The sequence below is a fragment of the Apteryx rowi genome, unplaced genomic scaffold, assembly GCF_003343035.1.
Source record: "Apteryx rowi isolate R43461 unplaced genomic scaffold, aptRow1 scaffold_419, whole genome shotgun sequence".
NCBI classification, from domain to species: domain Eukaryota; kingdom Metazoa; phylum Chordata; class Aves; order Apterygiformes; family Apterygidae; genus Apteryx; species Apteryx rowi.
This window is the reverse complement of record NW_020450661.1, coordinates 426,678-450,840: the sequence shown is the minus strand read 5'-3', so window position 1 is coordinate 450,840 and position 24,163 is coordinate 426,678. Positions and strand designations below refer to the sequence as shown.

At 37.9% G+C, this 24,163-nt stretch overlaps 1 protein-coding gene across 2 annotated transcripts in view; it reads right to left on the bottom strand.

The window, feature by feature from the left end:
- GALNT7 (polypeptide N-acetylgalactosaminyltransferase 7) overlaps positions 1-24,163 on the bottom strand; it is a 50,881-nt gene that overhangs the window by 16,017 nt on the left and 10,701 nt on the right. The window contains exons 3-6 of one of the 2 annotated variants that reach the window (XM_026075993.1): positions 9,924-10,090; positions 2,848-2,978; positions 2,505-2,584; positions 392-574 (exon numbers count right to left, since the gene is read on the bottom strand). In XM_026075993.1, the coding sequence (XP_025931778.1) occupies positions 392-574; positions 2,505-2,584; positions 2,848-2,978; positions 9,924-10,090 (561 nt within the window). Of the gene's footprint in view, positions 1-43; positions 227-391; positions 575-2,504; positions 2,585-2,847; positions 2,979-9,923; positions 10,091-24,163 lie in introns of both variants that reach the window. The other variant, XM_026075992.1, reaches the window with a different exon arrangement.

The following is a 24,163-nucleotide window of genomic DNA, read 5'->3' as shown; positions in this document are numbered from 1 at the left end:
TCTACTTAAGGAAAAAGAAACGTGTAAGTAATTTAGCGATTACCGATACGGTTCAGTTTTTGTCTCTCTGWTTTCCTTCTCTCGCTTGGTCAAAGGAACCCTCTTCCATAGCATACTCCAGTCCCATGCTCCTCTAGCAAACCCATCTTCRTCACCACCCCCTTGCGGTATAATCTTAAAAGTGTTGCCATCTATGACATCTATAAGCGGCACAGTGCATGTGGTTCTGCAGGGTTGTGGACGGTGACAGGGAAGATGCAGTTATGCGCGAGGACCCGCGTGGTACATTTACACCAACCGTAGTTCATGGGGAAAAGAGCAGGGAGGGAAAAACGAAAGGGTGTAAATAGTTATTCATTACAATTCACAGTATGTAAACAGCACTCTTTACCGATAAGGCTCAGTTTTATGTTTTCTTTTGGACTTTTCCTTGTGGCTTAATGGAATTCGTTTCCATAGCAAACTCCAGTCCCAGGCCCCTCTGGCAAAACCATCTTCATCCCCACCTTGCTGGGGCTCAATGGAATAATCATTCCCATCTATGTAATCTATTAGAGGTACAGTACATGTAGTTCTGAAACATTTATAGGAGGGAAAGAAAGAGCAAAATACAATTTAAGAAGAGTCATCTGTTTAATCTAAAACTTACACCATTCATCCTTCTTATAGAGCAATTTATATGAAAAGTCATTTGTAAATAAATTATTGTTTAAAAACAAAATCTCACTAGAAAAAAATAGAAAGGCCTTTCTATATGTTGTTTTAAGAGGTTCAAAGAGTTTAAGACACACTAAAAACAGAAAGGTTAGGTCTGAAATGCTAATACATCAGTACATTTATACTTTTATGCATACTCTTGACATCGGTCTTCTAATAAAGCATTGCTAGAGGCAACAGAGGAGCCTTTAGAGGCTAGGGTTCTCACAGTATTATTACTTCCCATAATTTCTATTTATATTAGATCTTAGCTGTCAATAAGTAGGATAAAGTCTTAGCTTTTACTGTTGTAAATATGGATTTTCACTATTCTAGCCTATTCAACTGCCTTGCAAATCCAATCTCTCAGGAAAAAAAATGTTACTGGTGCTCTCTTAGCAGCAGTCTCCAACAGAATTTTTCTTTTCTGATTTGCCATATGCTCATTATTGTGATCTCTCCTATACAATATTCAATGAAGAAAAGACATCATCCTGTTATTCTCCCAAATTTTTCAAAATAAGTTTCCCGGTAAAACTGACCTAACTGAAATCTTATTTTTTTGTCTTAGGGCACTTCCCTCTTTTTAAGACAAGTGTTATATGAGGTAGAATATAACAAGTGGGGGAAAAGAAATGATAACACCGTGCTCTTTCTTTGGCAGAAAAATCTGCACGTTGCACCCAGTGGAAGGGAGTTTGGAACAAGCTGGCCAGAAAGCTGCCCTCAAAGCTGCCCTCCAGGCACTGCGCTCCTCAGCAGCAAAACCTCACGCAAGTCTGCCTTGGCGGGGAGCCTTCAAGGGGGAGTCTAAAGTTGCCTTTTTCCTCTCCTTCTTCCTCATGTAAAAGGGTAAGAAACTCAACAGAAGCACACAGAACATTTCTACCTTCCATCTAGCATCCTGGCCCCAAAACTGTCTTGAAGCTAAGTTACAGCYTTAAAAAAAAAAAAAAAAACCCTCTTCAAGAAAGTTCTGGTAGTGTGACAGCCTAATAAATAGTTTTTTAGGATTAAATAGTTATTTTATAGGATTAAAGAGTCTAAACAAATACACGGTTTCCTAAACACACATACCCCAGACTGCGCAAACTGAGAGCACAGAAGCGCAGAGCAACAACAGCATCTGGACAGCTAGAAGAAACGAAGGCCCCAGGGATCTGTCTTCCTTATCACCTCACTTGGATCCCATGCCCACAGCACAGGCAGCTCCACCACTTGACTCCTAACAAACACCAGGGCTTGCAGAAGCCCAGACAGGCTCAACCCCAGGCCCGGCTTCCTTATAGGCAATACTCCAGAGCACTTCAGATGAAACTAATAAGACCATATTGTAAGACCAAAGGTTAAAGTTATAAAACTCTTGATCATAGAAGTTTTAAATCCCCATTAAATCTAAACCTTTCTCTCTTATTGCTACTTCTCCTCTACCAAAAATCATGTTGTTGTTCAGTAGTAAAAAAAAAAAAAAAAGGAAAGAAAAAAGAAAAAAAGGTTTAATCAGGCTCCTTATTCACCTGGAGTGGAACATTTCTATTACAGTCCCTCAGGTCATTGCAAAAAGACAAGATTCTTCTCATATTTAAACCTATGCTAAGCAAAATATTCAGTACACCCATTAAAATATACTAGCTGGAGATTTATTTGCCCAGCTATTTTGCTTTTTGCTTACATAGCTTTTATTCTGGGAGATAATAAAATCATCGTAAAACAAATAGCATATCAATTATAGTTCAAAAAGTGAAGGTTGTTACTGTGATTTTTTCCTTCCTCAGAGGCCAAGCACTGGAAAAACAGGGGAACATTACCTGTCCTTAGATATAGGAGCTACAAGTGGTGCATACCAATTAATTCCCACCTCACAATGGGCATCAAGGTAAATCAAAACCTTCAAAAAAATAGAGAACAGGGAAAAAGATGTAAAATCATTACTACCTCTATACACAATATCACGACAATTTAAGTTAGCTTTTTCTACATTGATAGATTTTTACATTAAAAAAAATAGTGAAGCTTAAATGAGCAAAATTAATCTATTTTTTAAAATAACATTCATAATATAAAACTAAGAATTTTTACACATCTAATTAAACACAGGAGGGAGAAAAAAAAACAAAAAAAAACCAGTTTTGAATGTAAACTCATTCCTACCTTTCCAAGCTTAGCCTTCTGGGCTCCAATGCTTCTAGCTTGAATTAAACCTTCCCTTCTCTCATTTCGAAATACCTTTACAAGGCCATTCCACTGCTTAATATACTCATCTAGTCTCTCTTTTAAGTGTGCTATCAAATAATGAAGAAAAGAAAAAAGTAGTATTTAGGTAAAGTTTAATAATCAGTTTTATACATACCCAAATCGAACTCTACTTAAAAATATTTGTCTAGGGACATTCAGGATTAAGAGAGTCTTTAATTCAACTGCTTGTACTACTGTTCACAAACGTTCGCTAAATGTAACGACAATGAGACTTGGGGTTCTCTGACTTCATGGCACAGGTTCTTCAGCATGTTTAAAGAAAAAGCAGCTGAAGTAGCTGGAGTTAAGTGAAAAACTCCCAGTCACTTCAATATATCATAGTGACTTTCAGGGCCTGCCCTGTATTTCAACCAACCAGACTAACAGAGAAGTTTTACTTTAGCATATGGTCTTTTCTCATCAGGTAATGCCACATGTTCTGTTGAGGGCAGAGCTGCGCAGTAAACTCTGAATCACTTTTCAGTTAAACACTTACTATGTTTTTCATTTTGCCTTACAAAGTTGTGTGCCAGTCTATTAGATCTGGAAACCTGAGACAAAAATCAACCATACTCAGATTCTTCCCCTCCTTCATCTAGGCCTGTCCCCACTTGGGGAAGGAGGGGGGATCCTTGGTAGCCAAATCTTCTAATGAAATCAATAAAAAGAAKTTGGAGGACAAGGAGTGCAATGGCTGAGCTGTGGCTTATCACACTGATGATCATATTAAAGTCCTACATAATGGAAAAAGATAGGAAACGTTTAGCCAAAAGGACTCAGTCAGTAAAAAGATAAGCTAGTGCATTGAGTTAGGATGAGCTATGCTTAAATGGTTTCAGATTTGTATTTGTACATTGATCTTTGCCAAACTTATCTGGAAACCACATTCCTAGCACACAATTAAAAAAAAAAAATCTTAGTGTTGCATAATATTTTTGCACAGATGATTCAGCTGAAAAGATTCAAAAGGCAGAAGGGCTGGCAGTCAGGCACTTGCACTATGAAGCTATACTGATTTAACTACTGGTTGTCATTTGAAATCTGTTTTGTACTGAAAGGTTTGAAAGAACTGCTTACACTTCAGTTTCTCTCAGTCAGGAATGAAAAGAAGCCACCTAAGCCAAAAGTAAGGCATCCGTGCAATAGTTTGCACCAGAGGAGCAGTTAGATGACCTGTATGAGCTGATCTAACAACATGTCAACAACAAAAACTGGAGATGCTGCTCATGCTCTGCTCCTGGGTCTATGATCCTACCTTACACCTCACATCAATTCTGAAACTTGTCTTATCTTGTGGCTGGATTACGCAGTTCACTAATCTGGCAGCAATCTACTTGACAAGAGAAGGAAATGGTTTTATGCTTGGTGAGCTGACACTGTTTTCTGTTTGGTCAAACAAACACCAGGGGCCACATTGTCAGAGCAAGGACAAGGCAGCGGGGCCAGGAGAGAGGACAGGCAGAGGTGGAAGGGGAAGGATGTCCCTTTTGGCAGCAATAAGCCATCAAATTGGTTCAGCTGTAACAGCTTCTGCAGCCTAAATTAAAATGATACAAGTCTGGAGTTTGCTGTGGCTTTACATTTTAGTACAATTGCTATATTTTATATTATTGATGAAAGTATTCCAAAAAATGCTAGTTTAAGCAAGGCTACATATAAATAATTGAAATGGAAACTGATTCTTTAAACATTAAGTTTCCAAACCTGAGAGTTCAGCAATTCTCCTGAAGAACAATCTTTTGAAAACACTACCTTTTAATATTGTTATCTTTTCTCTTCAACTCTACTAAAAAAACAAGTTTTTCCTCAAGCAAAAGTTTTATGTATCCTCTTCTCCCTTCCCCTTATGCACATTTGTAGCTTTTTGCAAATCCTCGTGCATTGGAGAAATTTCATGGGTATTCAAATATCAGACTAGAGAAAGAAAAATTATCACATACACTATATAAAATAACATACCGTGCAATATACATTGGAATATATGATATGACAGCAGTGATATAATTTTTAAAGAATAAATTCAGGAGAGTTATGAGGCCATCCCAAAGGAGTACTAACAGTACTAACTTAAACCACCCCATTATTATTTATTCTGTAAATTCCAAATGTTACCGAAAGACCGTCAGGAAAGTTTTAGAGTTTTTAAATCCTAAAGTTATTTCCAGCTCTCCTGCCTATGAAACCAAATGTTTTAGTTATCAAATGTTAAACATTGTAAGGCTCACAGGGAGCTGTAAAAACCTGTAATACCGATTGTGTAAAGCTTTTCTACAGTACAAGTCTCAGAACTTTGCAGTATATTATCTGAAACCCTGCCAGGGCTAGGAGCAAGTGCTATTTCCCACAGGAAAATTGTGAATTTACCCCTTTCCCATATTGTAAAGACTTGGCTTTGCAAGGTTATGTGACAGTAGTGTATAAAATCCCAGTATTTTTATGGTTAGAAATACTGTTTGGCCAGTAATAAATTTTGCCCACCTAAATTGTATATTTGGGTAATTTATGATATCTGTCAGCAGCCTCAAAGTATTTTATTTTCTGTTTAAAACCATATATATTAGCCTTCAAAATATTATAACCACCAATCTGATCTTCCCTTATTTTGGCTCTTCGCTCATGCCTTAGTGCATGAATTAAAGTATGAATCAGTGTTTTTAAAAAAGACATTTCCTTTTTCCAGAAGATCTTAGGCATGGAAGATTACAACTGGGGGATGGGGGGCACACAGCTGTTATTCTTCCTTGACTCATTACTGATGTCAGTTTGAGAACTAAAGAAATGGTATCACAAGTCCTCCCTAAAGCAGCGGCTTCTGAGTTCCCAGTACTGTAATACTACTGAGGTAGGGCTCTTAGTTGTAGTGTAAGTACTGGTTAATGCTTCTGTTTCCTCACTGTGAGTACTATTAAACAAGTTAATAAAAATACTGTTACCAGCCTATGCTATTTTTTTCTCATTCTGTTATCTAATGGGATGCTGCATCAGTGGGATATAGATAGCAATAATTTAAAAATAAGTTAACTCAAAAGGTAGACAAAACCTTTGAAAGCTACTACAAACACTGATAAAAAGCATTTACCTCAGTCACTCTTCACAGGTGCACAGGCTACAAAAGTGAGCTGCACCAGTTGAGATTTGGACCCCTATTCTTCAGAAATCAATAAACGTGATACTGATATATATAACAAGTACTTTGAGAGCTTCAGAAAATACAGTGTTAAGAATCCTCATTACTGTTCCAGCTGTATCCTCCACACAGCTAACACTCATGGCAAAGCAGAAAAAGAAAGTCCACATGCATCAGCGTGGCCACACTGATGCTGCGGTAGAAGCTTCTGCTTTTTGGATTCTAACATACATTAATACAGAATTTTGCATTCAAATATCAGAACTGGCATAATTCAATTAGCTTGGCATCATCTTCTTGTTACCATTCTCTTTGTGTTTTGACCACCAAAAAAAAAAAAAAAAAAAAGCCTCAACAAAATTCAGCGCACCTCTCCACATAGTTCTCTACCATAAAAATGCCCTGTTGAGATGAAGGGAGAAGAGTGCCATTCTGCAAAAATCGCTGCTCCCAGACTTTGTATAAAGAATTATAATGAAAGTAACATTTCCCAAACATTTCAACTGTTTCTCCCCATAAGTTACAACATATATAAACTGATATATGCAGTTATATGTAACTGTAACTCCCTTCTAACAAAACAGGATTTCTCCTGTTTACAATGCTCTCTATGACCTTTTATTTTTAATCCAGTGTTCAGGAGCATTTGCAACAGCTACGCTTTGTTTTAATTTCAGGTCACTGGAGAAGTAGGAGACTAAGAAATAAGAACCGCCACACTAAGGAAGCCCAAACATCTGTCTGGCTCAGCAACTGTCTCCCTAAGCATCGGTCTCAGAGCGCAGCCACCACAGCAGCTACAGGTACTCTTCCTCCTCAGATATCCTCCTTCGCCATCACCGAAACAGTGACTGCAGGAGCCCGTGAGCCAGCGCTCTCTGCAAAGCCCTGTATGTGCACTCATCACCGATACCAGAGCTCCCATCCTCGCTGCTGAGCTGGCACGTTCAGGCCCTGACTGCACTGATATTTCTCTGCCCACTCCGCTTTGCTGCCACATTTCACGAGCTCCAGAGAAAGCTTCCCTGAGAGAGTCTGATGACTTTGAAGACAGATACGAAGCATGCAGTCCGAAAGCAGGCGGGGAAGGAGACTGAAGTCTGTATCTGTTCTATCAGCACTGCTGTTATTTTGGCTGGAAAAGCAAAAAGCCACCAGCAGCTCTGCTATGATTAAGAGTGTTTGTTTTGCAGCTTGCTCTTAATGACTGGAGATCTCTTCAGGCTGCTTGGCACACTTCTCAGACCCTACTCATTCTCTCTTTTCTCAAGGGAGAAAGAAGTGAAGCAAGATTCTACTCTCACATTCATTTTTGATCTAGAATGCAACTTGAGTTATTGAAATTAAGTTAATTATGTTTACCAAGAAACAGCCTAAAGCATTTTAAAGAATTATTATAGTGAAAAAGAGCAGTTGCACAGCAAGGTGTTCAGAGCCATTCCAGTCCATGCTTGTTTGACAGCTGCTCATACATATGAGAAAATTTCATCCTGTGCTTGCTTTACTGAATTTTGCGACTTAGGAAAGTTATTTTGGAAAGCTAAGTGTGGGAAAAATAAACATAAGAGTTTCCTGGATGTTAGTTCCAGGCTAGTTGTATCTGCTAACTATTCATATATGAGCAGGGAGCATAAAGTTCTCTACTTCAAAACAAATTCATTGAAGAATAGTATGCTTTTGTAACAATATTTGTATTTTGGAAAATTGTAGCACCAATTATGATGCCAGACAGACTCATTCCATGAATCACATATATGTATTTACTCCTGTAAAACTGAGTCCGACCATTAGTAAAAATCTAGTAATATTCCTAGAGACCAGTGTCGTAGTTATTTTATATTGTTAACTCAGTCAGTCCTTGAACAGCCCTGAAGAAAAGCTGTGATCCCAGCTGATAAGGAAAAATACAGTACATGTCTGCTGACTGAATTATTAAAATAATATCCCTTAGGAGAGAAGATATTTTTGCTTTATAGCATGTGTGTATATCCAAGCCAAATTCTCAAAGGCTGTAAAAGGATACAGGAGACCATTGTGCAGTATTCAGTGTCTATATTAGACTAAACCAGATGTACTGAAGTTTACAATACAGGTAACTTTTCCTCTCCTGTAAAAAACAAACAGAAAACAATACCTACCTATCTCAAGGTATGATATAAAAATTAACATATGTTAAGTATTTTTAATACTGATTTGTATCCAAAAAAAGACAATCCTGACTGTAGGATGAGTTCGGTTTTCAAGTTCCTAGCTGGTATACCAACAGAAAACAACTCCTCCTAGGAGGCTGGGACCGGGAGAAGCTCAGATCACTTGATAAAACGGAGAGTTTCAGAATAGAGTCATCAGCTTTCCGTGCCACTACCCAATTCAGCTATTAGAAAAACAAAGAGGAGGGTGAAGGGAGTGTATCCTATGCTCCTTGACCAGCTCAAACTTGCCTGTGCTCCTAAAAGCCTACCCTTGCTCATCACCATCATCATTTAAAGGAGACTGTAGCATACGTATGTCATTATGTGAAAACAGAGTGTTTGCTCTACCCTGCAAAATCAAAGACATACAGCATCAAATGACATGTGAAGGGCAAAGATTTGAAACCACGATTTACGCAGCAATAGAGCTCTGGAGACGTTTCATCTCAGATTTGCATTTCCTACAAATCTTTATCCTACAAAAAGTCTTTCTAAGTACTTCTTTGGTTTGCTATTATCTTGATACCTGAATGCCTCCCAAGTTTTATGGATTTATTCCCATAAACCTGTGGATGAAGCAGAAATACTGTTGCTGCCATACAAGGCAAGGGACAAAGAAATTAGATAATCTGAGTGAGAGAAAAAGTCAAAGGCAGTAACTGATGTGTAAATGGTGTCTCAGTGACAAGAATGCACTTCCTGTGTCTACAAATATTTTTATTAATGCATCTACTCCTTTTGTCTGTTGACATTTATTAAAGAACTATGCAACAATAAAATCTTGCAAAAAATTGACCCTGCACTTGTTAATACACTATTTTGAAATTTGTTCAAAGTTTTAAAAATAGGCATCAAACTGATATCCACTGTGTCAATCATCTTATACTGGTATCTCTAGCACACCACTTTCTGTTCTTCTCTATGATCATCCTCGATGTGCATTAATTCTGAAGATATCACTGTTAAAGTCAGTGTATGTTTGTCATACAGAATCATACATAAGTACATACATTGTAAATATAAACCAAGATGAGAATGTATATTATAAGGGAAGAAGAAAATCTCTGGACTTCTGAAAACTTTGATTGGAATACATAAGACTCAAAGAAAGGAAGAAATTAAAATGCTTTTAAATTATTAAAAGTATCCYCTTCTCCCCAAAATACAAAACAACAATCACTTCAACATGTTTAAAAGAGGATGTTAAAAATAAAAGGTAGTGAAAACGAATGGGAATAATTCAACAGCCTTAGATACATTTGTATTACAGTAAAAAAATGAAATGAGTATTCCTCTATGGATTAAAAGGAAAGAAATTATTCCTAATAGGCTTGCATAACCTCCTTCAAAATTGTTCATTTTGACAAGAGCTAAGAGTGGAGCTAATTAACACTGCTTTCCACTATACACTACTCCATAATTGTGGAAGAGAATCCACCACAAATTCTGTACTTCAAACAGTTGAATACACAYAAAGGATTGCCACTTTTATGAAAGCAATTCATTGGAAAGGAGCTTTCACTTCACTGGAAACAAAAATGAGTATGAAGAATCAACTTTCTTTTCTTGCAGAGTCAACCCAATCCATGACAAGTAATAAATCAGAAGAAAGCTATTTTTTTTAAATTGGTATTTCCTTTTCTACAAATAGTGTGTTAACATTCCAAATATACCTTTGTTGCTAAAATCATCAATCAGCACAATTTCTGCCAAGTATTTCCTTGGTGTTCTCTTAATGACACTGTGAACTGTCCTCATGAGTGTGGACCATCCTTCATTATGGAAGACGATGACAACACTGGAGGTGAGCAGGTTATCATCATAATGCCAGTATTTGCACCTGTAAAAAGATTTTAATTTATTAGTTTTGATATTAGATTTACAGAACTGTACAATAACACATTTGCACAAATGAAATCTTCACTGATGGCTATACTTCAGATTAAAGAAAAACAAGATAAAAAATGCATACCTTAATGTACCTTAAGTGCATCATAGACATACAAGGCCCAAATAGCAGCCTGCTGCCAGCCAGCGAGCCTTTTTTCCTCCCAAAAGAGGTAGGACATAGCTGGTGAGCAATGAATGCTGCCCAAACCGCTACATGCTTCCTCCTGCACATGCATATGGCATTGCACAGACCCCAAGAGACAGCGCTGYTACCACCACCCCGCTACTTTGGCAAAGAAAAGGGGAAGAAAAGTCCAAAATTGTGGCTTCCAAGATGGGATTCCCCTTCAAAACATAAGGTTTCACAGTTAGGATGGACTGACACAGTAAGCTGTCTCACCTGCTACATGACACACAACAGGATAGAGCTGGGGGTTTTTAAGCCCCTTTAAGTAAGGTAGTCGGATTTAAAGAACCCAGTAAAACCATACTTGCACAACTTGTCCATAAAGTGTTTCTGTTTGAAATATACTGTCCGCAAGCAGAATGTGCATAATTAGCAAAATTACAAACACAATTGTGGTGAGACAATCAAATGTGGTTAATTTCTGCCCTTTCACAACAAAATACACTCAAACCTAGTAGTTTTGCTAGAAGTGCAGCAGCAGCAAGTGAAATGCTCGTCAGCCATACTGCATAAAACCATCTGCATTTGTAAAATCTGGCAGGAAACCAGAGCTGCTTAGGGAGAAAATGTAATCTTATGGCAATCAAGAAATTATCTTTAATATTTACTAATCAAGTTTAAGCTTTCAGGTATAACCAATGATAGATGAAAAAACCCCAGCAAACCCATCCAGCCCTCCATTCTCCTACTAAAAATGTAGGGTCACACGTTTCACCGGATCTAACAAGGTAACAACTTTGGCCAAATTAGTGTAACTATACATATTTTTAAAATTAACATTAAAAAATGGTCTACCAAGGACCAGTTTCAACCCTGGCCCAGTATCAAAGGGTCTTTTTGGGGGGGGGGGGGAGGCAGAGAGAGACCTCAAACAAAAATGGTGCAGAAAACTCAAAGGAATAAAAGTGACAAGTTTCACACTGAAAGACCACGTAATTTTAAGAAAAGGCCAAGAATTTAGAGCTCATTTGAAACTGTAATGCCTATTTAAAATTTGCTAATAAATGCTATCACAGTAATAAACAACATACATTTTGATCCAAATAAAGTTTCTGTTCCCTTACAAATGCACAGAATGGACATTCAAGTAACAGGCTCAATCAAGCATGTGTCTGGTTATAATATAAATCTTGTATCTTATTTCTTAGCTAGCACGACAGATCACAGTTGGCATCCATCTAATGTACAATACTGACTACCATCAAGACAACAGTGACATAGAAAGTGTGACTATTTCCTCTGTTCATTCCTATGAAGCTTTTCAATTTAAACAGCTGTACTGGTAAGTTCCAACTTTGTGGGCCATGGAAAAGCACTTTTATATCCATTTAAAACATTCTGCTTTTCAATTCCACTGTGCTGCCTTTTTTGTTGTTGTTGTTGTTGTTAAGGAAATATAGAATCCACCTTGTCCTTCCCTTTCTATACCACTGTTCACTACCCAAGCAAGACAGCTTCAAACCGTCTCTCTGTGTATTCTCTAAACAATGTCACTCTCTTTGAATCCTTTTTATTTCTGCTATCAGTGTTATACAGACAGCGCTCTATATCACAAGAACCAAATACTCTACACAAGGACATGTCATTAAATGCACATTATGGCATAATCATTTCCTTCTTTTGTTTTTCACTCTGTACATATCCTCATACTTGGCTTGTTTTTCCATCCATTGATGCATACTACAGAGTTTTTCACATAAAATGTCCAGAAAGTTTCAGATCTTTTTTCCTGAGCAATTACAGGTGATTTAGAAACAAGCAATATGTATAAGTAATTCAATCCACACTTTCCAATATTCATTAAATCACATTTATCAACAACACATTTCATTTGTAATTGTAATGTCCATTTACCCAACTGTGTAACTAAATAAGACTGGACAGTCTCCCCCAGTCACAACCAATTCAGGTAGTTTTTTAGCTGGAAATTTTTCTGTCTGATCACTAGCCCCCTTTTCCAAATATAGCAATACAATTCCTATTATAGAACAGAGACACATACTGCTTTTAATTTCAATGGGCAAAAGATTAAGGAGTTTATTCCTTTCCTTCATCTTCCAGCAAGTAAAGTCTCCACTAGCCAGAATCTGGCTTTTCAGATATACCTGTCTTGTGGTATTATTCTTGACAAATGCAGACATTGAAATTTACAGATGCTCAAACTTCCACATTTATATTTCTCTCTATACAACAAAGAGCTTAAGCGCAAAGAATCATTCCTGYGTTTGAAAAGAAAAATGTTCTGAAACTAAAGTCAAACCTCAAAAAAAAAAAAAAGTAACAGATATCTATAGGTATTTAAACAGCACTTCTTTGGTCAAGAAGGAAGAATTTCCCTTATTATAAGGAAACAACATCAATTCTTCACCTATTGGGGAAAAAAATTAAAATTGGTAGAAACACACTATTAATTTTGTTCCTGTGGGAAATGAAAATTACAGAGTCAAAAAGCGCTAAAGTTAAGACCTAACTAATGATAAGGCCTTTTCTTTCTTAATCATGCTTGATGTAAGCAACCTCTGAAATGGCATGATCTCTAAAAGCCTGGTTTACTGACTCCAAGATCCTCCATCTCGATTGTTTTTTTTGCCTGAACTCGCTGCAGCTAATCATATTCATAAACTATGAACATACAAGTGCTAGACTGACTTTTTAAACTGCATTATTCGGGCCACTAATGCATTCCTTTTATAAATCCTTCTCAAAAGATTTTAACTGATTTCAAATTGTAATACTTCAGTTTGTAGCACAAGCATTTAAGCTGTTGACAACTATCAGCCCTCTGCAGAGATAAAATGGGTATGCTATCTAGGTACATCAAGTCAGTTGTTTGAGGAAATTTTTTCCATTGCATGTTTAGTAACAGATTAAAACAGAACTGTGTTCTGTTTTACATATATATTCTTGTGGGTTAAGTTTAGTGATTTAGTTATATTAGAGTGCATGATAAAGAGGTGTTTTTATGCCAAACTGGAATGCCAGCTGAAGGCCAGTCAAAAACTCCATGGAAAGATAGCAGAAAGTAACRGTACATTTGCCTCACAAGAGAGGGCAGTATCTGATATAGGTTGCATTGTGCTGCTGACCTCCATCATCAGAAGTTCCGAAAAGAAACTTTTTTGCTCTTCAATTAAAAAGACAATGATTACATTTCAGATTGACAAAACTTTTTCATTTCAACAGACAAAAGAAACAAAGCAAACACTACAAACAAACCAAAACATTTTGCTTGCTTATTTTTTCCTTTTCCTGTAGATAAGTAATATTTAGGAATAAAATGGTTAACCGCATAAGAACAAAAAGATACTAAGTAGCTTAACATCATTTAAAAAACCCCAACTGATTACAAAAGCTTGAGTAGTACAAAACATCTGTTTGCAATTTAAAGGCAATTTGAAAGCATTTTTGCTCTGTATTTAATATACTGTTTAAAACATAAAAATAGAGGTCTAGATGGGTTTTTGCTACATATCCAACTTAATTCCTGAAGACCTATCATCACATTTTACTTTTTAAACTTGAAAAATCTTGTTTGGCTAAATGTGCCACTTGCAAGCCATAACAACACTACATATATACTTCTAGTAAGATCAGAATTTTAGCCTTTTCCAGAGACTTGATTTCACTTCTTGGACAGTCAACATAGTGACTCATCATCAAGCCCCTAAGCAGTAACAGCCTACAATAACTTGTACATACAATTTCATCTCTTAGCTTGCATTGAGAATTAGAGGTTTGAAATATAGTAGTAGCTCTAAATATATGCGGTTAACGCCTATTATCTGTGGCAATTTTTCCAAAAAATGTGAACTTTATTCAATTATTTGGGTGCCAAAACCAAGGGCCTGCATTTGCTCTTTTCCTTCAAATCCACAGAATGAATTTGGGAAGAACCTGTCTATGGAGCAGCAGTGACATCCAGTGGTTGGTAAAATAAACACCAGGTAACTATGCATGCATTTTCCTTGTATGTGAAGGTGAATTTTACACTACTAATTTACCTATAAATTTTAGAGTCCTGAAAGAAAAATAAAAAGCCTAAGTTTGCAGCCTCTCATGTTTCAATTTTGAAAGATAGGATCAAGTGCATACGGCAGTCCAGCGACCATTCAGGCAAAAGCTGCAGCTATTTAAAACTGGCATGGGGCAATAGCTTCAAAGTACAAAGGAGACTGTGACAAAGAGGATTGAACGACTTTTCAACCTCTAACTTCATCCTCTAGATACCGTTTCCTGCCCACATACTGTAGCATGGTACCCTTTCAGATGTAGCCTGCAGGACAACAATTGTGGTGATATGTGACCCAAAATAAGCTTAAAAACAAACAAACAAAAAAGAAAATCAAGAAACAAAACAAATATATATATATTTTTTGAATTATTATCAGTACAACTGAGAGGATAGCATGTTGCAAGAGACAGGCAGGAAAGAGAGCACTACTTAAGCTGATGTTGCCACTAGACACACATTTCCCGACCCTGTAACCACTTAAGGTATGGGGCAAGAACAAGCTGAAGTGTATGCATCTGTGAAAGAGCAGCAGCACTTTCCCTAAGCAACACTGCAGGGAAGCACAGAGCTCCTTTAGCCTCCTTCCCTCTAGAGAGCAGATCCTAAGTGAAATGAATCATTAGTTTCAGACCAGTCCACAAATAAAAACTGGTATTACTGAGCAAAAACACAAACTGATGTCTCACTGGAATGAGAAGAGACTTTTCAAGGGAGCAGTAGCAATGTAGTAGAGAAACTGAGTAACACTACTTCTGACTATTAGTTTGCATACAAATTATTCCTTCTCCCTCTCCAGCCCATCAGCGCGCACACTCCCAGGGACTGTGTCACACCAGGGTCCCTTTCCCTGGATGGCAGCTGAAATCATGCACCAGTCGCTGTGGGAGAGCACCCCGTAAGCCTCTGCACAAGAAGCTGGAGATCTGGACTGGAGCTCTCCTTGCCCAAGGAAATTTCTGCTCGTCCAGCTAAAGTACCCCAGGCATGAGGCCCCTGACTTTGGCTTGCTCCTGTTGACCTCCTCCTGGCCCCACAGATCTGATCGCGGGTGTACAGTCCAAGGACTGCACGTTAGCAATCCCTGTTAGCAATCACCTCCGTGGCAGATGTAGGCTCAAATTTCCTCAGGCTAAAAAAAGCCCAAGCTATAGGCTGCTGCTTCTAGAAGAGCACTCCAGCCATCAAGCAAAAATGCAAGAACTGAGCAATGACAGCACCATGACAGCCATTTAAACGAGTGAGCCCTAATCAGAAAGATACTTGTACTTAGAGGGCAATTTGAGATCTTGAGCTCAAGTGTTTATCATATAATCTTGAATTTCTAAATTCCCTAGCATACAAGCACTTAAATGCTATGGAACAGTAAAAGAGCATGCAGCCACAACCAGCCTTCCTTCCTGAAACTATTTTCCTTGGGTCAGATACCGAACTAGCATAGTGTTTACCAAAGGTGCATCAGGTCTCTCTCTGCATTTTGTCCCTAATATTAAAGCACTATTCTTGCGTACTCAGAACAAAATGCAGCAGCACAGATTTCTCTGAGACAGCAGGTTGCCGTCATTGCCATTGAATTCCTGTAACTGCTCCAGGAGACAAATCCTAAGAAGCACTAATCAGTTCCATTTCAAGCTGAGCCCTGAATCAGTAAAAAGCTGAAGGTCTCAATCTAGCATTTATATTATCAAGTCTTTGTGAATGTGTAATTAAGACATTAAAATGATAAGCTCTCCTTTGCATTAATATAAAACTCTTTGCATTAATATAAAACTGCTCACAATTTTAAATTGTATTTTAAGTTGTATTTCATGTTTATAGCGGTTTGAGATTATACACCACCTGCTGATAATTGTTTTGTAGTGCTTGTACTTTTCTCACACTTTGAGCTGCTCTAACAGAAACAGAGCTTAAAAAAATTGCCAGAAAATATTGATGAGATGCTAAAAACTTGAGGTATATGGCAATTCTTGCCATTTCTCCTACTAGGTAAGCACTGTTTAGGAAGTTACTACTCGATGCATTTGCCTATGTACAACTCAAAAGAATCCTAGATGTGCATAACTGGATTTATCAACCACTGACAGGTTTTACCTAATATAAGAAACAAAAAGCTAGAAAGGGGCAGCGGGTTCAGTCCCAAGGAAATATCTAATATTTCTACCGTGCCTCGCTCATCAGCTATTAAACCCTGAAGTCCCTGTCCATGCTCAGTACTGAATCACAATTTATACCATGTAAGTTTATTTAAATGCTTTAACATAATAAGTCTGGGTAACAGAAACATGACAGAGCATAAGGTATTCTAATTTTTTGGGTTTGCATTCAGATTACAATGCATTTGACAGACTGCTTCCTCCATTTGCCCCCAAATTTATATGAACAAGGACGGTGGTTGGAAGGCCACACAAACAGCTACAGGAAACGCCTCATACTGCTGCTCCCTCCCCACTCCTCCAAAGTCAAGGTTTAAGGTAGGACTCGAATACACCCCACCTGGAGACCTCCAAGTGCTGCGCTATACATTTTTTTGAAAAGGGAGTTTGTTTAGAGCTTAGTCCTCTCCTTTCAGACTGCACACATATAGGTAAGTAAATCTAGTTACAGATACCTTATCCAGTGCCTGTGTCAACTTCTTTCTGCTCTTAGGGCGAATTATTTATATGTTGAAATTTAAAATTCAGAATGCTAGCAGGCGACATTAAACACACATGGGATCTATCTTCAGGACAGTTTTCACTATTGGGAGCTGAAAAGTTAACAGAAAATGCTTGTTTTCCCTGAGGACAATGCCTGGAATTCTAAGCTGTCCCGACCACTAGGAGATGCTCTGACAAATACATCACTAATTATATTTTAAGCACTTTTTTTTTCCATCTAGGAATCTTGCCAACAGTAAGGCGGCTGATAACTTGCAGTCAAAAGCCTAGCCTTCTTGATTTAGTTTGACCACTATAATTCATCTGATCTCAATCCTAGGCCCCAGTAAAGCACACAAAGATTTATGTGCATACTACAAAAATTAGTTTTGTTAGTTAGAGGACTGTTACAGTGTGCTGTAACACTTGAAGAAAAGATTTTTCCCAAGGAATCATGTGAAATGAAACCAAGTCCCTAATGCTCTATTTCCAAGGACAAAGATAAGCTTTCAGTAATTACTGTTGGTATTTCATATAGCAGTATCAAATATGTAATTTGTACAGTGCTATAATTAAGCAATTAATCACATTCCTGAAGAAAGCAGGCTCCACTCCAGAGCTTTTCTGTGGAATCTCCTTAGTGATGAYGTGATTGACTGGATAACTAAATGCTGTAGAGAACATATTAAATTCATGTTATTCACCCAGCATAAAAAGACCATCCATTTCTAATAAGCAGCCAAGATTAATCTGCCTTATTTAGCATCTTGAGTAATTGTTTATAACTAAAGACTTTTTTTTAGTGCTGGACTTGAAGGGAAATTTGATACAGCAGTCTGACATCTGTAATAACACTTGGACCAAATAAAAGGGCAGTCTTCACCAAACTACAACAGAAAAAATAACTTAAACTAACACATAGCTCTGTATGTGTGTCTATATTAAGTAAACTCAGAACTCTATTTTTGGCAAGAATTCCCTCCTCTGTTTGTAGTAGAAAGAGAGAGAGAGAAAAAAAAACCACTCCCTTCAAAACTACATTTATAATTTTAAGAACAAGCCAATTCTCATTCACTTTTGATTTGACTATCAAAATACTGTTTTATAAAAATGTTGAGAGTGATTACAAGGCTTTCAGAAGCCTTGTAATGAATTACTGCTTCTGATTCAGACTAGCTGTAAGAAACCTAACTATAATTTTTCCTACAACAGTAGGATTAGGTACAGCCTGGTATTTAAAAATAAGGTAACATTTTATTTTTAGAGAGTCATACACAATTTTACTATGATAAGCAACTGACATTTTAAAAGTAAAACTTGTAAAACATAAACAAGGTTAAAAGAACAGTTATCCAAAAATACATTTCTGTACACAAGGAACATTGTACTCAAGCAAGGAAGAGTTATTTTTTCAGATTTTTCAACAAAAGYTTTTTGCCATTAGTTTTGTTTAAAATAAAATGTTTATCTACAGTAACAGATCCAGTAATTCAAGTATGAATGTGTACAGTCCAGAGGACCTGCCCTGTAACAGCAATAATGTCATTAAAAGGGAAAACCAAAAGGGGACGATCCATGGAAGGAAAAAAACATTTTAAAATATTTGTTCTGCCATGATCAGACTGACAGATGTGTGGGTGATGCAGTTAAAATTCTGGATTGTGCTAGTGTAAAGACTGCAGTTATCTAATATAAAATTACTCTCTAGTGTACTTCCACCAGAACAACACAAACCATTGCCAGAAAATGCACACCACGTCTTACCATGAAAATAAAGGGGGTAGTAGGTTATGCCACAAAAGAGCAGCAAAATAGCTAGTCTCAATTCACAGCTTTTAAATAGCAGCTTATGAAATGTAGCTCTTGTCAGTAAACCACGCTAGAAATGCTGTGGTCAGATCGGTGCAGAACCTTCTAATCTGGCTGCAGCCTGAGGTATTTGGGTTACATACAATACAGCCAATACAGATACTGAAAAAAATTCAGTAACAGATTAATTTGTTTCATGTCATAAACATTCATATAGAGTCAGGGTGTTTCCTCTCCCAGTCAAACTAGTCAGGATAAAATTCTTGCAACATTCATCAAAAGAGGCTGCCCAAAAATCTAGCACAAATAGAATCATAATACTAAAACCCTCCAGGTCAATACAAGTAACTTGTAAGCAAGTCTTCTATTGGTTGAATAACAGCAGCATATCAAGTTTTAGCAAAACATGCTGAGTACTGATCCTTTCTTACAGCCAACATAGTTAATTATCCTGGAATAAAATYTGATCAACAGTATGAACATCCCTGGCTTAAGGGCTCTAAAATAACGTAATTTAGTTAACAGGACAGACAGAGAGTTTCAAAGGACATCACTTATGATATATGTTAAGAGAATGCTTCTTGAATTAAATTTCAACCCAAAGTGCAATATGAAACAAAAGAATGATCTAAGCCTAGCAAAGCATACACATGGGAAAAGCAGATGTGGATGGGGGCTGTTCTGAAGTAACAAGATTTCAAAAAGAAAACATGTGCTTTTTTCTAATGGTTCTGAGATAAAAGAAATTGCAGAGAAACTATTGTAACTAATGTACTGTAGGGTGGGTTTTTTTGTTTTGTTTGGTTTGGTTTTTTTTAGGAATAGAGATTCTCTGGAACAAGTCACATTGCTTTGGTCTTGTGTAACCAGGCGCAGCTCTTGAAATGGACCACACACACCATACTGCCTCTTCTCAGAGTTTCATAAAGATTCATCAGTACATCTGTCATCAGGCAGTTTTGTCTTCCTTTTTGATCCCCCCCCATCTTTTTTTTTTTAAATAAGGAAACCCATTATTAAAACGTTTCCCAACACCTGCCATGACAAGCTCATGATTTCAGGTGTTACACCTTTGCCAAAGGGCCCCAGGAAAGGCTGGATCTTCCAGGCCAACCTCCCCCAAACACAAGAATAGCCCATTGCCATGTGCAGGAAGCCACACGGGCATGGCAGAAAGCCAGCCTGGCCAAAAGGGGAACTCCTGACTCAGTTCAAATGCAAAAAGGAAGAATAGGAAAGGTAGAAGCGGGGATAGGCTGCCTAGAAGGAATACAGAAATATTGCTTGAGCAAATGCAGATAGCATTCAGGAAGGCAAAGCTCAGGTGGAGTTGAAATTCGTGAGAGACTGAAAGAGAAACAAGAAGGTTTATAGACAAAAGAAAAAAAATTAAAATGCAGATTCACTGCTGAATGAGGTGGGACCTAGTGTCAAAGGACACAGAAAAGACTGAGATACTCAACATCTTGCTTCCCTCAGTCTTTCTTGGCAAGGTCTGCTGTCACAACTCACAAGTCCCCTGTGTCCAGCRGCAAAGTCTGCTGAAGTGAAGCAATATCCACTGTAGAGGAAAATTGCGTTGGGGACCACTCCAAATGGCCGTACACAGCAAACTGGATAGGCACAAGTCCATGGGATGAGATGGGCTGCACCAAAGGGTGCTGAGGGAGCTTGCTGATGTCACTGTGAGGTCACTGTCTATCATTTTTGAAAGGTCCTGTGTGCTTGAGGGAGGTTCCTGAAGACTGGAAAAGGCAAATACCATGCCAACCTTCAGAAAGGGCAAGAGGGAGGATCCAGGGAAATAGAGGCCAGCCAGCCTAACCTCAGCCCCTGGAAAGATTATGGAACATATCCTGCTGGAAGCTGTTCCCAAGCACATGAAGGACAAGAAAGTGATCGGGAAGAGCCAGCATGGTTTTATGAAGGGTACATCATGCCTGACCATGATGAAGTTCCTAACTCCAAAGAGCACCTTCTCCCCCAACAATCCAGCTACTAACGATAGCCCCTGGGAATAAAAAGCATAAGGCTACCTCCTGCAAGGATTCATTTAAGGTAATGATGTAACAAACAAAATGCAATTTGACTCATCCTAGTCAGAATGAGGCTGATGCACAATGAGAGCATTTAACCCTGGGATTTGTACTAAATTCTTTCAAATATAGTGAGAATATTATACAGTGGTTTCTGCTTAGATAATCATATAGCAGAACTAATGCCTTCCATGAGAACTTAAAAAAGAATATATTTCACTGATTTGACATGACGGTTAACTACAGCCTTCATGCAAGCAAGCAGAAATTGGGCTTCTAAGAACAAAAATCACTTCACATAAGTATGTATTTTAAACCTGTTGAACTGAAGGGCTGATCTCACAACAACATGTCTCTTCAGTTGTGCTTTTGCCCCCAGCTCCAAATGTCTCAGCCTCTCTGGCTAGTACTGTGCCTGTTTTGTCATTCCTTTAGCTTTATCATAGGAAGTAATAAAACAGATTGGAAGAAATACAACAGGGGCCTGGCCCAAGGACTTGCTCAGCATCTCAYATCCTGAGTCATGAGACTGAGAGGGCACAGACAATTTATTTATTGTTTCCAGGTGGAAAGAAGGAGAGAATATCTGGATTTACTGAATTACTAGACAACGGTGAAAAAAGAAGAGCTTCAGCACCTGGTTGAGAAAATGGTGTAGAACAGCATACTTTAAATTCATTAGTACCTGGGGAAATTTTTTGAATTAATTAACTTTATCCAGGAAGGATTGCCTTCTCTAAAATAAATCAGAACCAGATCACCGCAGCTAAAATACTACAGGGACCTTTTAGCAAGCGGGCAAGGGGGAGCCACTGATACAACTGAGCAGAAGCACTGGCGATCCAACCAGGGCTGCAACAGCAGYTGTGATACCTACAGAGGAATCAAAGCACTTGAGAACATAGAAAACATAAGCAGGAGACTTCCGTTCTCTCAGGAGACATAGTAAATATAAATCATACTCCAGAGATGAATGCTTTAGGCACCATTAGTTAGTGTTTCCAGGGAGCAGCAAGTCAGAGAACACACAAGAGAAGAAACAAGTTTTTTTAGTCCTCAGCACTATGTGGAACTCAGTTAAAGATATAACTATTTAGGAGACATTCTGTAGTTATAGCCATAGCACAATCAAGTTCCAACACCAAGAAGAGGTGTCCTAGTAACACTTCCTTTTGAAAAGAGGAACTATATAGAAGTGAGCAGGCTTGTTAAAAAGAAAAAGATAAAATGCTTTCAGGTAGCAAAGAGGTTTTTTGAAAGACATCATAGTAGAAACTGAGAGTAAGTGTTTACCATTAATCATAAAAAACAAAACAAAACAAAAAAACCCCACACACTAAAAAGGAACTAGGAAAGCCAGCATCATCAAAAACCAGATACTGTTAGCAGTAAAAAAAGACATTCTTCAAACACACTGGGTGATGTCCAAAAAAGGAAAATAAAAATGAGTACTAATTCAGGCAAACTGAATGTAAATAATAAGGCAGATGAAAAAGAGACCTTGAGAAATATAACGTACTGAYGTATAAAAGCTGCTATTGAAATATTTTTAAAACATCAGAAGTAGGACACCTGCCAGAAAGTCTGGTGGGGTGATAGATGATCCAAATGAAAAAAGACCACTTCAGAAGGTAAAGTTACAGCAAGAAACCTAAATTAGTTATTTCCATTGAACTCTTAACAACGACCAATGCCACATACTTAGGGAAGAGTATAAGAACAGGGCAAGCATACAGCAATACTTCCCAGTATACGCTTCTATCTTCAGCTATCCAAAGCTTAGGGACTTCGTAATACGGAGATAACAGACAATATCTGTATGATAGCTTTTATTGGATTTTTCTGCTATGAGCAGTCTAATTGCTTTTTTCTTTCTTTATACACCCAGTATTTCTAGAAGAATGCAACACAAATTGACAAACTGTTGTGGCATATAACTTCTGCTGACACCAGCCTTGTTATCGAAAGAACGTAAGGAGGAAAATATGACATCAATTTTTATAAAAGGGCCCTGGGGACCCAAAAAATTGCAGACTAGTAAGTCTGACGTCTGTGCTGAATAGAAGCTATAACAAAGAACAGAATTAGTAAACCACAGAAATAGCTGTTGTGGAAGAAAGCCATGCCACAGAAACCTATTACAATCTTTTGAAGGAATCAAAAAAAGATATGGACAAGGGTGAGTCTATTAATAGAGTAACTGAACTTCTAAAAAGCCTTTGACAAGGTTCTTTCCCAAAGAACTTTGCTTGTAAAGAAATCAAAGTATGGTGGGATAAGATGGAAGATCTTCTCTTATATTAATAACCACTTAAGAAATAGGAACAAGTACACAATTTTTACACTGAAGGGAGTCTGTGACTGTAACACATAAGCATCTGTGCTGGGATCCCAGCTGTCCAACCCCTCTTCCAGGTCATTCTTGAACAATACAAAAACAGTCTTGGTAGCTATGCTTAAAACAACTGTAAAAAGCTGCAGAAAAATTCAAGGACGCTAACCAGGCAAACAACAGGCAGGAGAACTCATCATGAGTGCAAATTTAATGTATAAGGAGTGTCAGAAGAAACTTACTGTATATATTCAGTGATAGAACCTAAATACGTTACTATCACTCAAAAAATCTTGGAGTCAAATGTGGACAGTTCTTTGAACATTTTAGCTCAGAGCTGATCAAAGGGCAAAGAGAATGGTAGGAATAATAAGGAGAGGAATACAGAACATTTATACAATGGCTTTGTGCAGATATCTATGATATTCCCTCAGCTGGAATACTGCATCCAATCACTCCACCTCGGAAATTTTAGTAGAAATAGCAAAGCTATGAGAGAGGGTGGCAAAGTAACAGAGGTACATGACCATAGCCATGAGGAGAGATTAAACAAACACCACATTCTTCAGCCTGGAAAAAGAGAAGTCATTGACTCAGGATGCCATGAATTCCAAAATGATATATGCACTTAAAAGACAAGTCAGTGCATAGGGAAAGGTCTATGAAGCATGACGATCCTGTTGCAATTTCTGGCTCAAGAAACCCAAGTCCACTGGTTGCCAGGGAGGAATACTTGCTCCATTCCTATATGTTTTCTTCTGAGCATCTGCTATTGGCCACAGCTAGAGACAGAGTATTGGAGAAAATGGATCTCTGGTCAGACCCTGTACAGCTTTATACTTAAACTATGGAGAAGAGGCTCATGTCTGAAACCAAAACCCAGTTTTTGTTCTCCCTAGAGCAATTCTGTTAAGATCTTTCCRGGAGGACACACCTTGTACCTGGCAGCATTCATGGCCAGCCCAGGTCTACTTTTTATTTCCCTAGCATGGGGTGTTTATCTTGAATCTAAGA